The sequence below is a fragment of the Lolium rigidum genome, chromosome 5 (genome assembly GCF_022539505.1).
Source record: "Lolium rigidum isolate FL_2022 chromosome 5, APGP_CSIRO_Lrig_0.1, whole genome shotgun sequence".
Lineage (NCBI taxonomy): Eukaryota > Viridiplantae > Streptophyta > Magnoliopsida > Poales > Poaceae > Lolium > Lolium rigidum.
This window is the reverse complement of record NC_061512.1, coordinates 251,437,810-251,457,429: the sequence shown is the minus strand read 5'-3', so window position 1 is coordinate 251,457,429 and position 19,620 is coordinate 251,437,810. Positions and strand designations below refer to the sequence as shown.

The 19,620-nt window shown below is 45.7% G+C and overlaps 3 protein-coding genes across 3 annotated transcripts in view; all 3 read right to left on the bottom strand.

Annotated features, from left to right (window-relative positions):
• Positions 1-1,522: 1,522 nt before the first annotated feature.
• LOC124657450 (snRNA-activating protein complex subunit-like) lies at positions 1,523-5,745 on the bottom strand. Its single transcript, XM_047196003.1, has 10 exons — positions 5,590-5,745; positions 5,470-5,522; positions 5,306-5,372; positions 5,055-5,207; positions 4,495-4,583; positions 3,195-3,285; positions 2,992-3,087; positions 2,778-2,903; positions 2,427-2,687; positions 1,523-2,050 (listed from the first exon to the last, which is right to left on the bottom strand). Exons 1-10 carry the CDS (start codon positions 5,743-5,745, stop codon positions 1,769-1,771), a joined length of 1,374 nt encoding a protein of 457 aa, XP_047051959.1. The 3' UTR covers positions 1,523-1,768.
• A 3,190-nt stretch (positions 5,746-8,935) lies between these two features.
• LOC124651125 lies at positions 8,936-9,735 on the bottom strand. Its single transcript, XM_047190265.1, has 2 exons — positions 9,569-9,735; positions 8,936-9,397 (listed from the first exon to the last, which is right to left on the bottom strand). The coding sequence occupies exons 1-2, from the start codon at positions 9,682-9,684 to the stop codon at positions 9,139-9,141; spliced, it is 375 nt and encodes a 124-aa protein (XP_047046221.1). The 5' UTR covers positions 9,685-9,735; the 3' UTR covers positions 8,936-9,138.
• Positions 9,736-11,696: 1,961 nt separating this feature from the next.
• The window catches only part of LOC124657449 (probable sodium/metabolite cotransporter BASS5, chloroplastic), a 31,614-nt gene continuing 23,690 nt past the window's right edge, over positions 11,697-19,620 (bottom strand). Inside the window, exons 4-13 of the mRNA XM_047196002.1 lie at positions 19,451-19,557; positions 19,223-19,353; positions 18,505-18,698; positions 18,161-18,413; positions 17,757-18,010; positions 17,597-17,679; positions 17,209-17,252; positions 12,671-12,749; positions 12,309-12,377; positions 11,697-11,881 (exon numbers count right to left, since the gene is read on the bottom strand). Of these exons, the coding sequence (XP_047051958.1) occupies positions 11,768-11,881; positions 12,309-12,377; positions 12,671-12,749; positions 17,209-17,252; positions 17,597-17,679; positions 17,757-18,010; positions 18,161-18,413; positions 18,505-18,698; positions 19,223-19,353; positions 19,451-19,557 (1,328 nt within the window). The 3' untranslated portion in view covers positions 11,697-11,767. The remainder of the gene's footprint in view (positions 11,882-12,308; positions 12,378-12,670; positions 12,750-17,208; positions 17,253-17,596; positions 17,680-17,756; positions 18,011-18,160; positions 18,414-18,504; positions 18,699-19,222; positions 19,354-19,450; positions 19,558-19,620) is intronic.

Genomic DNA, 19,620 nt, shown 5'->3' with positions numbered 1-19,620 from the left:
GGACGGCGTGAGGACTAGGAAGAAGAAGAAGAAGGCGTCGGACACACGAGGCCCCAAGTGGACGGTTTTGGAGGATCTATGTCTGTGCGAGTCATGGGCGCATGTGAGCCATGACTCCATCATCGGCGCCAACCAAAAATACGAGAAGTATTGGGCGAGGATCAAGACCGAGTTCGTTGAGCGCAAGCTCATCAACAGCGACTACAACAAAGTGGCAATGAAGAGGAGCCAAAAGACAATGTCGACGCGATGGGCCATCATCCAGGCGTCGGTGAACTCCTTCCATGGGTACCATCACGACTTAGTGACCAGAGGCGACAGCGGCGCCGACGTCTCCCAACTGGTACGACTCTTTCTTACATAATCTGTAGCGCCTACATTGTGTTCGATGAAATGATTCTGCTTCCTTTGGTTAGTTTGACAGGGCCATGGATTTGTACCGGAAGAACTCGGAAGGTCACAAGTCTTTCACGCTGACGCATTGCTATAGCAAGCTCAAAACGAACCACAAATGGCAGTTGACGCGCCTGTCGTTGTCCAAGGGGAAGGACGCCATTGATCTGGACGCGCCGCTGGCAACGTCGGCAGGCCGTCCTACTGGCAACAAGGTTGCCAAGGCCGCCTTGGCCGACGCTGCGTCGTCTGAGAAGACGCAGGCGTCGATCACGAAATGCTTCGCCGACGTCTCCTCGATCTTTCTCCCCCGCAACAAAAAGGCCGACAAAAGGTGGCAGAGCTGCTCAAGAGGCAAGAGGAGAAGTTGGAGCTCAAGAAACACAGGGACGACATGTCCCTGCTGAGAGCGTCGACAGAGGGAATGTCTCCCCGGACGCGGGCGGCGCACAACTTCTTCAAAGGCTAGATCCTTGACGACATCGAAGCCAAAATGGCGGCGGCCGAGGCTGCGGCCGACGCGGCGGCCCATGCAGCGGCAGCAACCGCGGAGCAAGAGCCGGCAGACGCGTCTTCTACTGCTACACCTGCGTCGGCCTCTGCCTCTGCGTCGGCGACGGAGCAGACGGAGCATGCACAGCGCCAGGCAGATCGCGACGAGGTGATCGTGATCGACGGGCCTACCTCGACTCAGGATACGTCGCCGTCGGCCAACCCTTTCTTCTAATTTAGCATGCACCACCGGTCCGTAATATGATCGCGCGCCCAGTACTTTGATCGCCGCTACTCTGATCGCGACGATTAGGCGGGAACGATCTCTTTTGAATGCAAACTATTTGAATTTCTGATTGGGGGCGCCATTTGGGAGACGTGGCTGGAGAGCGACATCCCCAAACGCGGCACGAACAAAACACGTCCCCCAAACGCTCGATCCGGCACTCTTTGGGGGACAGTTTGGGGGACGCGACTAGAGATGCTCTAAGATCCTATTGCTGGCAAGGTTTGTTTGTGTATGACAAAGTAGTGGGGTACTGACTATATTGCACCATAAGCATTTGCAAGTCCAGTTTCGCAAGCCAGTAAGGTGGCAACACATAGACTGAGAAACAACAGTGATCATAACTCATAATAAAGGTATTAACCTTAGATAAACTGGAATCAGTCACTAAGCCCAGAAGGTTAATCATCTGGCACAGCATTGCTTGTACTCCCTCCATCCCAAAATAACTTGCTCAACCTTTTCTAGATAAATGAAAGATTCTAAAAACAGCGGGTAACAATTGAGATGTCATGACAATCCTGAAATTTACAATTCAGGATCACCTGCAAGTAAAATCCAAGGCTTCATGGCTTTTGGTCTAAAAATAGAGACTATTTACTCTTGCAGGTAATCATGCACAGTATGATGATATAACAGTGAGTCGTCCTCCCTGTAGTGGAGGAGGTAGTAGCATTGCTTGCAGAAATAACAGGGATTATTCGGAGCCCATTTGTCGTCCACCGTCATCTTTGTTGCAAGGTAGATCTGGCACACTGAACACTTCTGGAAACGCTTCTGCATCTGGAATGTCATGAGAGGGTACTCCGCTTGGTTCTGTGTGTCCTCCGGGTGGATCAGCCTCATGTCTCTAATGACAAATGTGTGCTTGCAGTTCCCCTGAAAATGTTGTCCGTGTCAGAGAAATGAGGGAAATCATGAATTTTTCTAAGATGATGTGCTGTTTTTGCTGTACAAACTTATGCGCTGCAATGATATTAAGCATCACATGGTACTGCAGTTCTAAGTTAACTATTCATGGACTCTGCTATAAACAAAGGAACAAATAAAACACATTGTAACTTCTTTTCTTGACGGAAAAAGGCTACCTATAACATCATTTATAATGATTAATGAACATTTGATTGCACATACAGGATATGATATAAAAAACATTAGGACAACAGGTGGAATAAGAGACTGGGCAGTGGGCACCAACTTTTTTTTCTCAAGAACAACGAAATTGTGGGGAGACATAAAAGAACAAGATTGGAACCTGGTGGCAGTAGAGGTACCCAGCACCGAGTCGGAAGTGCAGGTCTGAGAAGTTGGTACTTTGCATTTTTGCAGATTTAAACTCTGGTACATTCGAAATATTCAAACCCCTCAGTAAGTCTTTTTGTCGTTTCCTTAACGCCCCAGAACTTATGGCATCCCACTTCTCTGCCGCCTCATCACTGGACTCATTAAGCCAGTCAAGTATAGGCTTACTGTAATCAACGGCAGAATAATGTCTCATGTCATTGTAGAACGTGTCCTGATAAAAAGTGGAGATTAGCAAAGTTGCAACACTTCTGTAAGTAAGAACTTGTCATAAAGTTACAAAGGGATATAAGAGAAAACATACCTCAATAAGAAAATAGCCAGAATGATCGCGTTGATTGTTCACCTCCATCAACTTATTAGTTGAACAGTAGATATTGTCCTTAAGATCTGTAAGGAGCTGACTTCCCAACACAAGAAATTCCTGGCTCTGCAATGCACGGAGATCACCACAAAACTTAATCTACACATACTTCACATTGCAAATAAGCATGTGTAACAAAAGTTCAAGATATTACTTTCACAGAGCTCTGCCTCTGATCATAAATTTCGACACAAAGAATTACTTCTGGATAGACTATAGGTATGTGTTCCTCAGATTTTGAAGCTTTGTGCTGTAAACAAAAAGTGATGTTGGTAAGAGAAAAATTCTGAAGACAAAAGGGAGAGCTTGTGTAAAGAAATGTTGCAAGTGATAAAAACTATAACATTCAATGCAAACCTTCCAAGGGGCACTGTTGTATGAAAGAGATTTTGCCACGTCAGTTTTCTCCGCTGATGTCTTGGAACTTCTGGACATCGCAGAATCACCACTGCACTCAAAGAATGATGGACATCACATAAAAGCTAAGATAATGAAAACAACAGACCCAAAAAAAACTCTTAGATTGGGAGCACAATATTCCTATGAGCTAAATATCATATGTGTGTAACTGATAAGGCCGCCATGAGGATCTACGTCCAAAAGGAGCTAGGTCCAACTTGACGCAAAGGCTAAGGCCAACTTCGTTGTTCTTATAGTTTCAGCCAGCATGCATATTTTAGTGCAAACATGGATTCAGCCTTATAGCTGGATCCAGCTGATATTTTGAGTACAAAAAAAAATTCTTTCTTTCTTGCACTGTTTTTTTCTAAAAATACTCTGTCCGTTTCATTAGATGTGTCTGCGGTCTCAAGATGTTTTGGTGATGTTTTCTAACTTGTGATCCTAATAGAAGATTCTGATCTTTGTGTTCCCAAGCTTCTTCGCACTATTAAAGCAACCTTTTTCCATGTTAAGACTCATGTTTGATCTACTCCTACTACTAGTATTCGTATTCCATATCTCCACATAGTTCAAGTTACAATGTCACATTTTATCTACTCCATCTGTTTGCTCTATTAGTACAACTCTTGTACCCTTGCATTCAAATTACTGAATCCATGCATTCCAAAATGGCTGAAGTGAACCAATTTAGGCAACTGCAGCTGACAGTCAAGTGGAGTATAGATTCTTTCGATGCTTTGGTTAGGATGGTCTATTTTCAACTAAACAAAAAAATATTTGTCAGCTCATAGTGGCTGAGGACATGTGTAGTGAAATAAAGATACTTATAATAGAAGGTTATGTTATAATGTTATATGAAAGAGGATACAAGAAGCTGTTTAATTGAAGTTAATCAGCACTTCCCAAGGCTTCGAGCGTTCTGAGTTCAATATCGGAGTCAGAACCATAATGAACTGAGTACATCTGATTCTGCTTACTACTTAGTGAAACTTCTCCAGCCACGTTTTTGCAAAACAAAATCTACCAAACTAAGTCCTTCTATATGTAAGAGATTGAGGATGCCAGAAATTTAAGTTAGAACCCATCTGTTATTTCAGCAAGCATTGTGCAGACATAATTTCTATATGATGGCTAATAAATCAGTAACATCCCACTAAGAATGGATAAAATCTCTTAGTCCAAAAGGTAAAACGTATATAGCCAATCACGATCATAACACTGATAGATGTAGATGAACGAAGTTTAACCGTGTTACCAGAACGAGTGCAGCATGGCTCCACATCTATCTTCCTCTTGCTTGACCTTGATTTCTGCCATCTTCTCTGCTTTAGTAAGATACCTCCCCTGATTATGGTGGTATCATGGATATAATATGGTACAAAACCACGATCAGAATTTGCAGACGCTAAAAGGGGATGCACTTGAACAACAAGAGAAATCAAAGGTTAATGCTAACAAACTAACATTCATTTCTTACAGGGTACAGATATCACCGAAACATAGGCCTAACTCTCATTAAATCCTAATTTTCGGAGGGAATTCTTTTACAGAATAAAAAAGCCGAACCTGTATAAGAGATTTTGCAGATAATGCAGCTATTCTATTATAACTGGCAAATATGTAATATATTTTTGCCAAAAATGACCGAACCACGTTATCTTAGTTCCTAACCTGAGACCTAAAGCAATACAGGATGAATATGCCCCGATGAACTGATGCAACCGTGGCACAAATCAACTACACTTCTAGACAAAACAAATTAATCAAAAACCGCAGTAACAAAGCACATAGTAAGTAGTAAATGGAGCGACATACTTGAAAAATATGCGCTCGAACTTCCCTATCAAAATGTCTGCCTCTCTTTTTGCCCTTTCTGCGTTTTTTCTGTCCATCTACACCTTCTGGGTCATGCGGAACAACTGCCATATCCTCACTAGGTGATACACGAGCGCCAGTGTCCCAGTCCTCCTACAAGCACCGGAAAAAATATTTACATTAAGGTACCGTTCACAAGCTCGCAGCAGAGGGATAAGAGCAACCAGATTAGCAGTGGAGACTGAGGTTACCTCCATAGCCTCCTGGAGAGCGCGCTCCACGAGCTCCTCTTCAGAGAGCACCTTCAACGCATCGACGCTGCAAAACACACACAAAGTACAACCCACATCATTAATACCAAAGTGCACACACAGCAGATATAGTTCTGAAATGACAGGATGGGATCACGGGCTACCAGAGCTCGTCCTCGAATTCGTCCCCGGGGTCGCCCAATTCGTCACGCAGGGACTGCACGCGGACGAAAACACATTGTCATCATCATATCGAAATTCCAGGGGATAGGATAGGCACCTACCTGAACCTCGCGGAGCGTGGAGGACATGAACTCGGGGACGGTGGAGATAGGGCCCACCATGAAGGGGACGAACACCGGGCCGCCCCGAGCGAAAGGCACGCGCGGCCGCTCTCGGGCGGCGGCGGAGCTCTCCGCCTCCTCTCCAGCCGCTGCCATCGCCTGGCTACGCGGGTAGGTTCCGCTGTCGCGTCACTGGGTTTTGGCGCCAATACGGTGTAAGAAGCTCCAGTCCATGGCAAAAATGAAGGTTCAAATTGGGATTGGGGTCGAGCTAATTACCGCCGGCAGCAACATGGAGGAGGTCGAGCAGCCGAGAGGTCAACGGCGGTGGACTGGATCGAGCGGGAGGTCGCCGTGGAGGATTCCTGCTGCGGGTGGAGAGGCGGAGGGGAGAGCTTGGTCGCCGGCAAAGTTCCTGCTGCGGCGGGAAAGGCGGACGAGTGGTGGCTGCGGGGGAGTGGCGAGGGGCGGCGGCGGGTGGCGAGCGCTAGAGAATCTGCGGCGGCGGGGGAGGGGCGGAGATCCGGCAACGGCTGCGGGGCTGTGGTGGAGGACTGGAGGAGCGGCGGCGGGTGGCGACCCTAGCATGTCGGGGCCGAGCTCGACGAGTTGTTCTTCTGGTCGAATAGTTTTTTTTTTTTTTTTTTTGCTTTTCTTTTTTTGATGACGAAATACTCCTTAGTTATTTTTTTATGGAATGCCTACTGGCCGTTTATTGAGCTGTCACGAATTACATCCGATCACCATCCCAAACTAAAACTTTTATCGAATTATAAGAGCATCTTGGCGAAAGGCGCGAATCGGGCGTGTCTGCGCCTCGCGGAACTACGGTTTTCGCGGATGGAACGCCTTGTCAGCTAGAAGACACGACGGTTCGCATCGGAAACAACGTGGGGATGTTGGTCGTCGACGTTAATAGCCTCTCGCGCGGAAACCCAAGCGGCAAGGGCGGGCGTCCACCTACCTTTCCCCCGCGCCTTCAATGCGCGTCCGCCGATGATGGCGCAGAACGACGAGTCCAGCGGCAGCGGCGCGCACTTCTCTATGTTCCCCGTCTTCCAAGCCTAGCCACCGCCGTCCAACTGCCGCGTGAACCTACCACGCACCCCGCCGACGATGGCGCAGAACGACGAGTCCAGCGGCAGTGGCGGCGGCGTGTTCCACTCGTTGCAGCTCAGCCTCGACGAGGCCGACGTACTGTACTGTCACCGCATTCCCGTGCCAGTACAGTACAAACTGCCGCACGGCTGGCACGTCTCCAACGGCGGCTTCGTCGTGCCACCGCCGCCACCGGAAGGAGCACAGACGCGAGCCCTCGCGAGGGAACGGCGGAATCGGATGACGCCAGCGGAGAGGAGCTTGCCAGACAACGCCATCGAAAGCCCGACTTAGCAGTGGCGTTTTGAAGATGAGCGCGCCGTCGAGCTCGCGCGGTCGCTTCAAAAACGTCGGCCGCCGTGCATGGTGGTACGGCCGTGACATCGACACCACGCTTCGCCAGTACGGCTTCCGCCAGCGCGTCCGCGGCGACAGGCAACGAGACCCGCTGTACTTCCCGCGGGCGGCGTGCATGGCGCCGGCGGCATCGAGTCTGCAGAGGGCGCTGGAAAGGACCGCGGTGTCCAGAAACTCGCGCGACGGATCGTCGTCTTCCGTTGCTCGCACGCGCTCGGCCGCGCCTCCTTTCGGAGGCGTCGTCATCCGCGACAAGGTGAGGCGCGCGTCCTCTGCTCCGGCCCGTCGTACGACGGGGTCGGGCCGCCGCCTCCGCGTCAAGGAGGAGGATGCTGCGGCCTCGCCACCACTTCCGTCGGCGAAGAAGAAATGGTGGGAGAAGGAGGCGGAGGCGCATGCGGCCATCCGTGGTGACGACGACGAGGAGGAATTCCCCGGCCTAAAGTTCATGCTCGGCCACTCCGTCGATGAGGACTACCGGCATATTACGTTGGACCGACGTCAGGCGGCGGTGTGGTCCGCCAGGGACCACGGCGCCAACTTCGTCGACCTCGCCGGACCATTGGAGCTGCCGGCGCCAAAGGAGGAGAAGGCCGGCGAGGAGGAGGCCGACGAGGACGACAGTTGGTCCTTCGGGGCATCCAGCAACGACGGTGACGACCTGGACTTCAGTGTCTTCGACTCCCAGCGTCGCTAGATGTTTTTTTAGTTTTTAAGTTTAAATTCGTGTTAAATTTGTACAAATTTCGTTCGAACTTCGTATGAATATCGTTTTCAAAATTTGATTTAACTTTCTAAATCTATCGGGGCCGCCGATTTGGGGGCGCCGGTGTGGGAGCAGCATCCCCAAATAGAGGATGCTCTGCCGGCGCCCCCATACGGTAGTGCCGGCTGCCGGCGCCTATTTAGAGACCGCCGGTGAAGATGCTCTAAGAAAAAATTGCTAAAATATGTGCTACCAAATTTGTGTCCTTGAATACGAGCTCTAGATCTCGATGACTCCAATGCAGGCTTATGTGAGCTCAAGCGAGTCTGATTCAATGCAGATCGACAAGCATCCAATTCTTTCTAGGAATTTCAATCCTTTCAACATCTTCATTGTTTCTGCAGTACATTGATGACAAGGAGGAGCCGCAGAACAGCGGCTAACTGTATTCTGTCACGGATTGGGTTTTGCTACTCCCACAAACTGACAGTTCAGAGCAACAAATGTGCTCCAGGATGATTCAGCTGCTGAAGGCCATCAAAGGCCCAGCAAGATCAGCAACAGAAATGGAGCTACGATGAATTTCCAGATGAGATCTTCCAAGGGAAATTTAACTACAGATTCAATTGGTCACGCCATATGGGCTGGACAGTACTTTGCTAGGGTTGCAGAACATCAATCATAGGAAAATCAATATTTTTGTGTCAAATTATATATTGCCGGGTAAAACTCAGGTCGGCTTTTGTACTGTTTAGTATTGAAATAAAAGGGGTAATATCTATTTTAACAATGGTAAAGGAAAACTCAATCAGGAAGCTTGATACAGGTTTAACAGTTTGTGGATATATCCTGCGTTGCCATAAAATTTACCGTCAAAGAAAAGGGTGTATATGTATTTAACAAAAGTAAAGGGAAAGTTCGTAATGATATCTGGTCCATCTGCCTAGATACCCTTGAACCTTTTGGCTTTTGAGCAGAATGAAAGGCTAGAGAGATTTTCTGCAGAGTTTATGGCATTTGCCTCTGGCAATCTTCTGAGCATATAGAGGGACAAAGGAGTATCATCTTTTGCCTTTAATTTTTCAGGTTTAACAAGAGAAAGTTGAGTTGACATCTTTGAGCTTTTTATCAAAGCTGATTTTGTTTGTCTCACCTTTTTTTCTTGGAAAAGAGGTAGCCAAACAAAATACTGTAAATTAGTCCATGCACTTCAAACTTATAATGTGCAACCATGATCATGCCACAAACCACACAAAATAGGTGAAAAAACCATGTGGTCGATAAGCACAAGTCACCAGCCATTCGGTCATCCCTAACAAGGCAAGAAGATCATCACACGTAGACAGACTAGCACAAACACAGGCATAGAGCACCGAGCAGTCAGCTGCTCAGCAGCCGGTGGTGGTCTCTGCCAGAGGTGCTGCCTCCGCCACCGTCTTGCACAGGTTTTCGCGCAGCGCGAGGTTCTCACGGCGGAGCACGCCAGCCCTCTCCCGGAGCCTCTCGTTCTCCGCTAGGATGCGCCGGTTCTCAAGGTGGAGCTTCAGGTTGAGCATCGCCATATCCCCCTCTGCAGCTCTCCTCCTCCTCCTTCTGATCAGCCCTAACTCTGCTCCTGCAGCCCTTCTCCTCCTGATCAGCCTTAACCTGCAAATACATGAACAGGCACAGTTGTTTTAAGCACACATGCAGCATCATGTTCCTGGATGCATCAGAAAGGACCGTACATCTACACAAGGAACAAACTCCATTCCGGCTACTGCTGCTAAAAGTAACCTAAAGATCAGGAATAATCAAATACGTTCAGAGATTAATTACCTCTTCCTCCTGAGAGTCATCACTGAGACGTCTGACTTCTTCTTTTGCTGCTGCTCCCTGATGAACACAGCAGGGGAAGACCACTGAATCTTGCTGTTCCAGGAACCAGAGCACATGTTGGTGAAGGACGGTGTCTTTGTGTTTGCTCCTAGATGGCTAGATCCCAGTCATGGGGCTTTGCAATGAGCCGTCTGCCGGTAACGCCATATTTATAAGGCGTCTCCTTTCGCTTTGGTGCTTTAGATTTTTTTTGTTGTTGTTGTTGGGTGGTGCATGAACACGTTTGACATGACACCATGTGAAGGATAGGATCATAGGAGATGGAACCCTCTCCATCATGGTCAGCATGGACCATATATGCGCCAAGGCATCCATCTTCATGGCACGAATCATTCAGCACACAATTTCCTCCCCAAAGTAAAATAAAAAGGCCGGAGAGTGACAAAAGAATCAAAAATCGATGTGATTATTACATGGTTTCGGATGCTACGAGAACACTGGCGCGTTGCACATGAGACAGCATCATCTTCCTTTTGACGGTGCAAGGTCGGAGGACAAAAGAAGGGAATCATTTCAGCAGGGAAGGCATCAAGCTCCAAGAGAGAGACTAGTTGAATTCCTATGCTTCAAAAGTTGACTAAGAAGGCCGTTTTGCACTAAAAGCAGATTGCCGATCGTGCGGAGTATCATTGATTCTTGAGAGGAGGTATTTGCGTCCATGATGAAAATTCAGAGTTTTTCCTTGGTACTTGATCGACGCACGACACAACAAGTCAAAAAGGCTTTCAAGCCGATCGTATCAATTCTTCTTTTTCTTGCTCGTGCAGTGCAGTTTCTTCGTCGCTAAGATGATACCTTGATACATCCCATTCTGCTCTCCATGATGTGCTGCACTCTTTCCAGCTCTCTATCGTTCCACACATAGTACTACTCGCTTTTTTGAGATGAAGTGTAGTGGTATTCACTCTATTTTGGCTGTTTATAGTTTTTTTTTTCTTTTTGAAAAAAACTCAAGCTGCATAAAATTGCACACTGCTAATCCTAAAACTGCATTCTTTGAGTGAAATATGAGCATGGTGTTTTTAGCTTTTAATAACTAGGAAATTTCTATACAAAGACCTCGAATTAAGGCGAATGCCCAAGACTGTACAATGGGTCGCTGATCGAGCAGCGGTTCAACGCCAACGCAATACCATCATAGAGAGAATCTTTAGAGAGGAGAACTCTGGAGCCAGGAAAGACGCTTTGGCCAAAAGCTGCACTCATGGCTCTCACACGAGTGCTCTGGAGCCCCTCCGGCCCTCCGATGCAGCGCCTACTCATTCGATCAACGTCTACCCAAGTGGAGGTTTCATTCCGATGCTTGACCTGCCTGCACCATTGACGCCCGCTGCAACTTTGGCCATTCGACACTACCCCGTGCATGAACCTGGTTCATCAGTGCAAAAGTGTTGCATTCCACAGGAATATGGCAGTGGGATCTTGGTTCAAAATTAGCATCATGACTTCACAGGTCACATGCCAAGTTTCGTCTAAAAGTTCACGTGCCAAGAGCAAAGGCATTGGTACCTTGAGGCCCTCTTTGATTCTCAGAATTTCATGGAAATCGCTACAATTTGCACAGAGGGAGATCCCACAGATTGGAGAGGTTGAGGACTTAATATCTGTGGCAAAAACGATTAATGGCCAAGAGCAAATGAAGTCAGAAAAAGTTTGCACATGGATCTGGTGCTAAGTGCCAAGTCAGGTAAATTTCTTCTTACACAAATTTCAGCGCTGAATTTTCTGAACTTCAAAGAAAAAAACCAAGACTGCATGGAATTAAGTCTAGCATATACACAATACAATAAACTTTTTTGCCGATTTCAGTCTGGTAGCAGTTATCTTTAGGTGCGTAGCCGCGAGCCTCCGAGTTGTTTTCTTCGCCAGCACTCTGTTTTTGCAATAAAACAACGCATCAAGAAGATGCAAGCAAACACGTTCAACACCGAGCCTTCGTCAGCATTTTGTATCCATTATTTGCATTTTCTATATCAGGTGTAACTGCTTTACATATTCAGAGCGTATTCAAGTTTATAGGAAAGGAAGTGTGCGAATGCCGTTCCCAGTAAGCTTCAGAACACATAGATGTTTCAAATATAGGCAACTCATTTGCAACGCTGTCACAACAAGTTGAGAAAGAGTATGCATATATACAGGTTATGGACTGTTACTGTTAGTGCCTTCTTGGGATCCTTTGAAGATACGGTAGGCAGCTATGCACATCGTTATGTTACCAATCACTGTTAGAGCTCCTTGAATCGCTACAAGTACCTGCGGATTTTTTTCGTCAGTAAAACATAATCACATGGGGAACAAAGCCAAGGAACACGAGAAAAAGAATTACTATGTTGAACTTGAACCTAATTGGACTTTTCTTTTGCCTACGTAATTTTCATGATAACGACTAAAGGACTAGCAAATATTATAATTTTGACGCAACACCAAGGAGCATACAGACTTTAGCTGAAAATAATTATGAGTGTAGCCCTCTATGTATGAAGTGCATTGCAAATTTGCTACTACCTAAGTTCCTTGCCAAAGCGCCTTATATTTGGTAGTGGAGAGAGGAGTATTATCTTGTAATTTCAGGGTTGGGCAGGCACACAATGACAATTGAAAAATGATAACAGTTACAAAACATGGGGAGAATCAATTAGTAGCAAGCGATTGTTTTGTCTTGAGGGTAATATCATCATACCTCAAGAGACTCTGAATTGTAGAAGAAATGCCACGTGCACGCGCACATCGCTCCACCGAGAAGTGGAACCTGTTGGGCACAAATGCAGACATGTGAGTCAACAAGCATATGAACTGTCACCAAGAGTTCAAGACTGCCATTTGCAATAGCAATCGGAATTTTTCGATAAAGAATAGCAATCGGAATGCACGTTTCTAAAAGGAGGCACCGAGTGGAGTGAACCAAAAGATCTGTCAGCATCTTGATACCACGCGAGCAAGTCTCGCAACATTTCACACATTCAGTTTCAGATATGTTATCCACAATCAACATTTTCTTCAGTAAATCGAAATCGGGAAATCCTTATCAAAGTTGACGCTCACCATCCCCCAGGAGAGGCCTTTCCATCCCTTCAACCCCGTCCGCTCCCCGTAATCCCAGACCAGCGCCATCGCCGTCACCCTGCAATCCCCCACCAAGATTTGATCTTTAGATTTTGCGGGCGCGGAAGCAAGAATGGCACAATGAATCGCTCCGAGCTAAGATAGCAGCGCTGTGGCGGGGGAAAGCTCGTACCACTCGGCGACGCTGGATACGTGGACGGCCCAGGTGGGCAGCGAGAGCGCGTTCGCTGGCTCGGCTAGCGCGGCGAGCGCAGGCGGCGAGGCCGCGGCCGCTGCCACAGTGGCGGCCACAGCCGCGAGGGCGACGCCCCTCGCCAGGTGGGCAGCGGGCGGCGGAGGTTTCCTTGGCTCCCGTCGAGGTGGAGGAGGGGAGGGGGCCAGCGCTGCTACGAGCCGGAGAGACGACATGGGGAGAGCTTGGTTGGCCTTCACAGAGCTCGCGAGTCGCGAGTCACTGATGAGGTTTCGTGCAGTACCACTGGCCTGTGTCTATCCGTGTCCGTACGTGTAATGTGAGTATGGTGTACGAAAACTGCAAAAAAAAAAAATTTGCAAGACGAAAACTGCAAACTGAGCCCGACCTGTAACTCTTTATTTTTAAAAATTCGAAAATCATATTTTTAAGTTTTAAGAAAATCTGAAAAAATCCTGGATGTAGATAATGATAAAATCTACAAACGTGCAAAATCTTAATGTGAAATTCTTTGTATTATAGACTATACAAGAATGACAAAATCTGACTGGTTTTATAGTTTTGAAATATGCACTATTCACTATTCTCAGATGCACATAGTTATTAATTTTGTGTAGCCTAAATTACTAATAATTTCACATTGAGATTTTACATGTTTGTAGATACCATCATTCGCTACATCCAGGATTTTCTTTCAGAATTTTTAAAAATATAAAATAATAAATTTCCAAATTTTTAGTAATAAAGAGCTCGGCCTCCATTTGTCCACTCTCGTGTGGTGCATTTTTTTTTTTATAAGAGGATGTTCTATAAAAAAATGTTTAAATATTACACTAGAACTCTGCATAACTAATTAAGATCACTTAATCAGATAAGTCCAACAAAGTGAAAAAAAGAGAGTATAAAAACGCAGTACAAGTAATCATCAACAAAAATGACTATGGAGATGGATGACCAACCTATAGATCACGATGTCATATATGTTGGATAAAAATATCTTAATATGTATTAACTGGCTGACCACTACCTGGCCTACCGTGTGCTCACGGTTCGCCTCCGCACGATGATGATCAGGCGGCCCTCGCTCTCCCGTAATTTTTCGGCTTCTCCAAAGTTATCGTGCAGAGAGAGTAATCATCCCTCTTTGTCTCTTGTCTCGTCTCTTCTCTCCATTCTCTCATTGACCTAATCGCCGGTAGAAGGATGGTGAGGAGGATCACTCTTGTACCGCGAGAGTGCCTCTCGTTGCTGGGGAGTTCGATTTGCGAGTTCCAGCGATATACATCGAGTGGAAGCGTTGTTGATTTGGGCTCTCTGCCTCCCCCATCTCCCACAGCCCCTACAGCCGTGCATACGTTTCTAGCAGAACCGATGTGTGCCCGGTGGGTTTCCTCCCGTCCTAGCAAAACTGAAGGTCTAACTTATGACTGTGTCCTCTGACATCTGCAATACACCCCTGACGCTACCTTTCGAAGTGCAAAACATCAGCCATAACAGCATCCCCGTCTACAAAAGAAGAAGAAGAAACCCGTGTAATTTTTACGCTTCCAGTGAATGCGGCTACACCACTTATGCCAACTACATCATCGACCACAGCTACATCATGTTCGGCTAGCATCGACATCGACATCAACTGTAAGGTCTACAGCTACACATCGGCAACAACTCTAGTCAACGGCGTTTGTATCATCACTCGTGACACTCCTGCTGTGATTGTGAGAGGGAAGAGAAGGCATCAGAAGGGAACGCTGATGATGACAAGAAGGTGAAGAGGACGAAAGCGAGAGAGACTTCAAATCCAACCACAATCGTCTGCTTCACTTCCACTACGACTGAGGGGGATGTTAGAGTACATATCTTCTTGTAATCCATGTCTACCCCCTCTGTGTACCTCTATATGTACCCCATGAGGGTCACCAAAATAAAACGTGAAACAATTCTAGGTCATCTATGTTGACAACCTTGCTAGAGGCAAGGTAAGGAGAGGGTGCCTGCTCTACCTCGGGAGACCCAGGGCAGCCGCCCCTGCTCGCCCCTATGGCGGGTCTGTCAGTGGCTACTTGGATGACTAACCATATCATTCTTGCAAATTTACATTAAAAGAAGAATAAGTGTTAGATTGTTTTTTCATGTTACTTATGTGCTAATTATGTTTCACAAGATTGTCTTTGGTAAAGATTGCTCCTATGATACCATGCAAATATTTTTGTTTTAAGCGGAATTTACATTTTCCAAAAAAAAATATTACCAGCTGGCATCTCTAGTTGTACCAGAGATACATGAAGTCTAGTGAGAATTTATTATTCTCATGTAGGTTCCACCGAAATTCATTAGACCCTTGCGTTAATTGGACCATTGTTAACTATGTAGTAAAGCATTCCATGACGCGAAGGTATTGCTCTTGTGACATAACGGATCGGTCCTCTTCTTTGTTACCGTAGCCGGGGAAAGGGAAATCGGATTTTGGGAAACCATATTTGGTTGGAAGTGATCGCCTGGAGTCATTCCAACGATCGACCGCCAGCCAGGGATGCCCGTATTTATCATTTGTGCGGAAAGAAGCTAATAAGTCTGCACACTTTTGTGTAGAGCATGAGTTTCCTTATCTGCACATGTAGCTTCTTCTGAACTGATCCCTATTTTTCTTAGCGAGTCTGTTCAATCAGAAAGGTTGATGTCATCGGAAAAAAAAAGCTAAGGATTTGACTCAAAACAAATTACTATCTTCATGGTAAGACTGCTTTTTATGCACCTCGCCGTCAGTATAGGATGAAAACTAGTATATTAACACATGGTAACAAAAGAGTTTAGACTTTTTTGATTAAAATGTACTTAAGCAAGATACAGTTCCGAAGCTCTTGCCCATATGAATGCAGTTTGAGCTATAATGCATTTTTATGATTAAAATTAACTACGTACTAATGAAGTATGCTTCTTGCATGCACATGAATACATGATGCTTTACATGCAGCATCGTTGCAGGTAATGGTATGCAATTTAGCCAAACGAATGGCCAAAATTCTACAGGATGCTGAGGCAAAGTTTTGAACGTTTTGATATGGAGCGTACAACATTAGTTAACATTGAACCCTTGATTGACATCACATACGTGTGTGCTGATTGTACAGATGGTTTAGCAATGGGAAATTACAAGGCAAGCATGCACACGTATTTGTTGGATGAGAAGAGATCAATTGATTTGTCTCCTTGTTTATCTGCTGGCTACACTAGACGTGGAGATGGACAAAGAAATATGCATACACGTAAGGCTAGAAAGCAGCAAAGGGATTGCCTGAAATACTACTACTGCATGTGTTCCTTGGAGTCACGAGATCGCTGGGTTAAAAAGCAACGAATCAAGATTGATTTTCTGTTTTTATTCCTACCAACGAAGGACTATGGAAAGGAATGTGTGTACATGACCAGCTCTCGTTGAAGTCAATTGGATGGGGTCCACCAACAGAAGATTATTGCAAAAGATGGCATATTGCATTTAAATTAGGAGAGTCCAGATATATTGTGTCTTTTTGTTTTTATTTCCTTTTTGATGAATGCGTGATGTTAGAAGGTCAGCTAATATATAGAGCCAGATCGGTCAGATCTAAAATTAGGTTGAATTTTATGAGTTAAAATATGTGTGTGTTTCGGCCGTCACACCGTGGGTGAAAGTCCCTGTGTGTATCCGTTCAGACTCATCGAGGTTGTTCCCCTGTTCCCCTGCGTTGGATTGGAGACGTCGTGCTTCTAGTTGTTGCGTGGTTCGCTAGAACCGTCCAAGTAATTCCTCTTCCTGAGAAGGGTTTGCTTGTTGTTCGCGTGAGTTTGCATCATCTAGATCGTAAGCCGCGCTGATCGCCGTGGAAGATTGGGCCAAAAACCCTTTGAATCACGTTGATCCTTATCACGTTTGCTCCCAAACTCTTCCTTTCACTTTGTAAGAACTGTGGTGCACATATAGTTCTATGATATAGATATGAAGTAAAAATGTAAAATGCAAAATGTACAGAACAGTTGATGAATTCAGATGAATCCACTAGAGGCATATATTATTTCTCTCTTTCTATCTTCTATTAATTTGGGGAGAGTTCGTCTCCAGGAACCCTAATAGTATTTAAGATATTTTTAAGGAGGATCATACGAAAGGAGGCATGTCATGGTATGGTCACTTGGCCATTGGCATCCAAGCCATCCCATAAATTTTGTGCGACCCTTCGCCTCCAATAAACTTTTTGAGCTAGCACCAATGAAAATTCGCAGTGAATTTTACCGTCTGTGAGACTAGCCCAGTGGCTCCAGCAAGGGCTGCAATTATGTTCTCTTGGACCATACCATGACAAGACCAAACCCCATAAGGGACATCAGCACAACCTACAGTCAGAAGGAGGAACAAGTTAGCAAACGTAAGTCCTAATTAATTCTGTGAAACAGAAATAGCAGAAAAAAGTGCCCCCAAGGGTTAGAAGAAACAATAGGAGTAAGGAGGCTATGAATGCATATATGGTACGAGCTCAAATTGATTTCTAGGTCTACCAAATGTGCTCCATGAAACAATGAGGGATTTAAGACTTTAAATAGATGTAGCTGCTCTTTAATCAGACAGTAAGCAACATTTGAAAAAATAAACCCACGAGTTACTGCTTAAATGAAGAGATCAAAGCAATAGGTGGGTCCTTTGCAGTGTGTGGGAGGGAGGGGGTAGAGGGTAGACATACTGATACTGCTGGAGGCACTCCCACTAGAGGGTCTGGGAAGAACCTGTTTGCTAAAGCAAGAGCAAGAAGGCTACTTTGCATCCCTGCAAGGAATATTAGTGAGGCAACAGAAGCAGCTGCAAACAATATAGAGTGATGCAACTGCAAACAAGACATATACCTGTCTCAAAAGAAATCGTTCTTTGTAGGGCCTTCACATCATCTGACTTACGGAACCAAGTACCAGCAAGATGATATCCAGCTACAAAAGATGTTGTATGGAACGCCAAAAGGAGAAGCACAATGGATAGTCCATATGGTGACAAAACAGCCTTAATATTTATAGCCAATGGTGAGCCAACACATAAAGCAGTCACAAACACCGATAGTGGAGGGAGAAATGGCTGAATAGCCGAACAGAGTCTCGGAAGAAATCTTCACAGTGTAAAGAAAGAAGAAGTTAGACATATTAACACAAACTTTTCGAATGGATATTACTCTAGGTGGGAGGCAACAGATCATAAGCAACGTTTTCTCGGATCTAGCATAATTGTCTCTTATACTTCAGAGAAATGAAGTGGGTACCTATTCAGAAGTAATCCAGCTGCAATTGGAGCAACCACTATCTGCACAATGCTGGACATCATTCCTATGACGTCCACGGGTAATTTCTTGCCGATGAGCAAGTAGGATAAAGTTGGGGTAACAAAAACCGCAGTAGCTGTAGACAACGATGTCATAACGATGCTGAGGGGAGCCATATGTGGGTCTGTCAGGAACGTTGCATAGTTGGACAGCTGTGCTCCACTCACACATGAAACCAACATGACACCAGCACCTAGAAACAAGTCCAAGTCAGGGTTCAGTTCACTACCTGGCAATGTCCCTTCTGAAATCATGCTAAAACTGAGTAAATTCAAATCTCCTACCTACAGCAGTAGGCAGATTGAAAGTTGCAACCGCAAGAGTGCCAAAGAGGAATCCAAATAAAGGCTTGGCAATAAACTGTCCAATATAGCCAGCAGCGATAGCATCTGGCCTTTTAATCGCTTCAATGAAGTCCTCAACACTTGAATTTACACCCACAGCAAACATCAAGAACCCCAACGCCGGTGCATAGTACCTGCCAGGTTATTGGCACACAGTCAGTCATATAAAAATGTAAGTAGCCACTAGCACTTGACTGTATTGCATCAAGCATGCTACCAGCGTATGTTTGGAGCTAATGGACGGGTGGGGTTTAGATGTTCACGGAGTATTCAGTTATACTTGCAGAATGCAGCCCTGTTCCTTGACTAGTCACACCCTCGCCTGATGGTTTGTTCTATGTAGTTAGATTCAGTTACTGAAAGTTCAAATATTTTTGAATTGTTTTTTCTTTTCATTCAGTTGATACCTAATACCTCAAAAGGTACCATCTCTCTAACTTAACTAAATAACGTTTATCCTTAACTGAATAACATTTATCTGTTACCATCTTTCCATCAACTATATGCGGTGAATTTAGATTAGTGCAAAAGACATAATTGAGCTCAACCTCCAGGACATATAATTGAGTTGCTCTTACAGAAACGAAGTTAAAAAGCATCTATTTATACAGCTGAACCATAACAAAAAAAAAAAACTACCAAAACATGCGGAACCGACCTGGTTGTGAACCATGTAAAGGAAGGTGGGTAGACCAGGGCAAGGATGGTGCTCCCCAGCACTACATGGGGAATAACGGAGTTGGCTCTCTTGAGAACCTTGAGAAAATCAGCTGTGCTCTCCTCCACAGCCTGCAAATTAAAACACAAGTCTGACGGGATAAAGCAGGCGGCCAGTGAGTGAACACCCAACACTACTGGATACAAAGAATGGAAAGGGGAAGAGCACCTGAGGAGAAGGTGACACGGCGTCATCCTCCCCAGCGCCATCTGGCTGGAACGGACTGCTCACGTTCGCCCAGACACGTCCCCTGGTAGCCACCCCGGATCCCTGCTCTGCTCGAAAATAAGAACCATCGGCTCGCGAAATCATGAGGGAGAAGCAAAGATTGCGGGGAG

Bases quoted from the DNA above. Each gene is read 5' to 3' on its own strand.
- LOC124657450 (XM_047196003.1), bottom strand. From the start codon at position 5,745: ATGGCAGCGGCTGGAGAGGAGGCGGAGAGCTCCGCCGCCGCCCGAGAG. The intron at 5,208-5,305 runs GTAACCTCAGTC...CGGTGCTTGTAG, and splicing joins CTCTCCAGGAGGCTATGGAG to GAGGACTGGGACACTGGCGC. The intron at 2,904-2,991 runs GTAATATCTTGA...CGTGCATTGCAG, and splicing joins AGAGGCAGAGCTCTGTGAAA to AGCCAGGAATTTCTTGTGTT.
- LOC124651125 (XM_047190265.1), bottom strand. From the start codon at position 9,684: ATGTGCTCTGGTTCCTGGAACAGCAAGATTCAGTGGTCTTCCCCTGCT. The intron at 9,398-9,568 runs GTAATTAATCTC...ATGTATTTGCAG, and splicing joins ATGACTCTCAGGAGGAAGAG to GTTAAGGCTGATCAGGAGGA.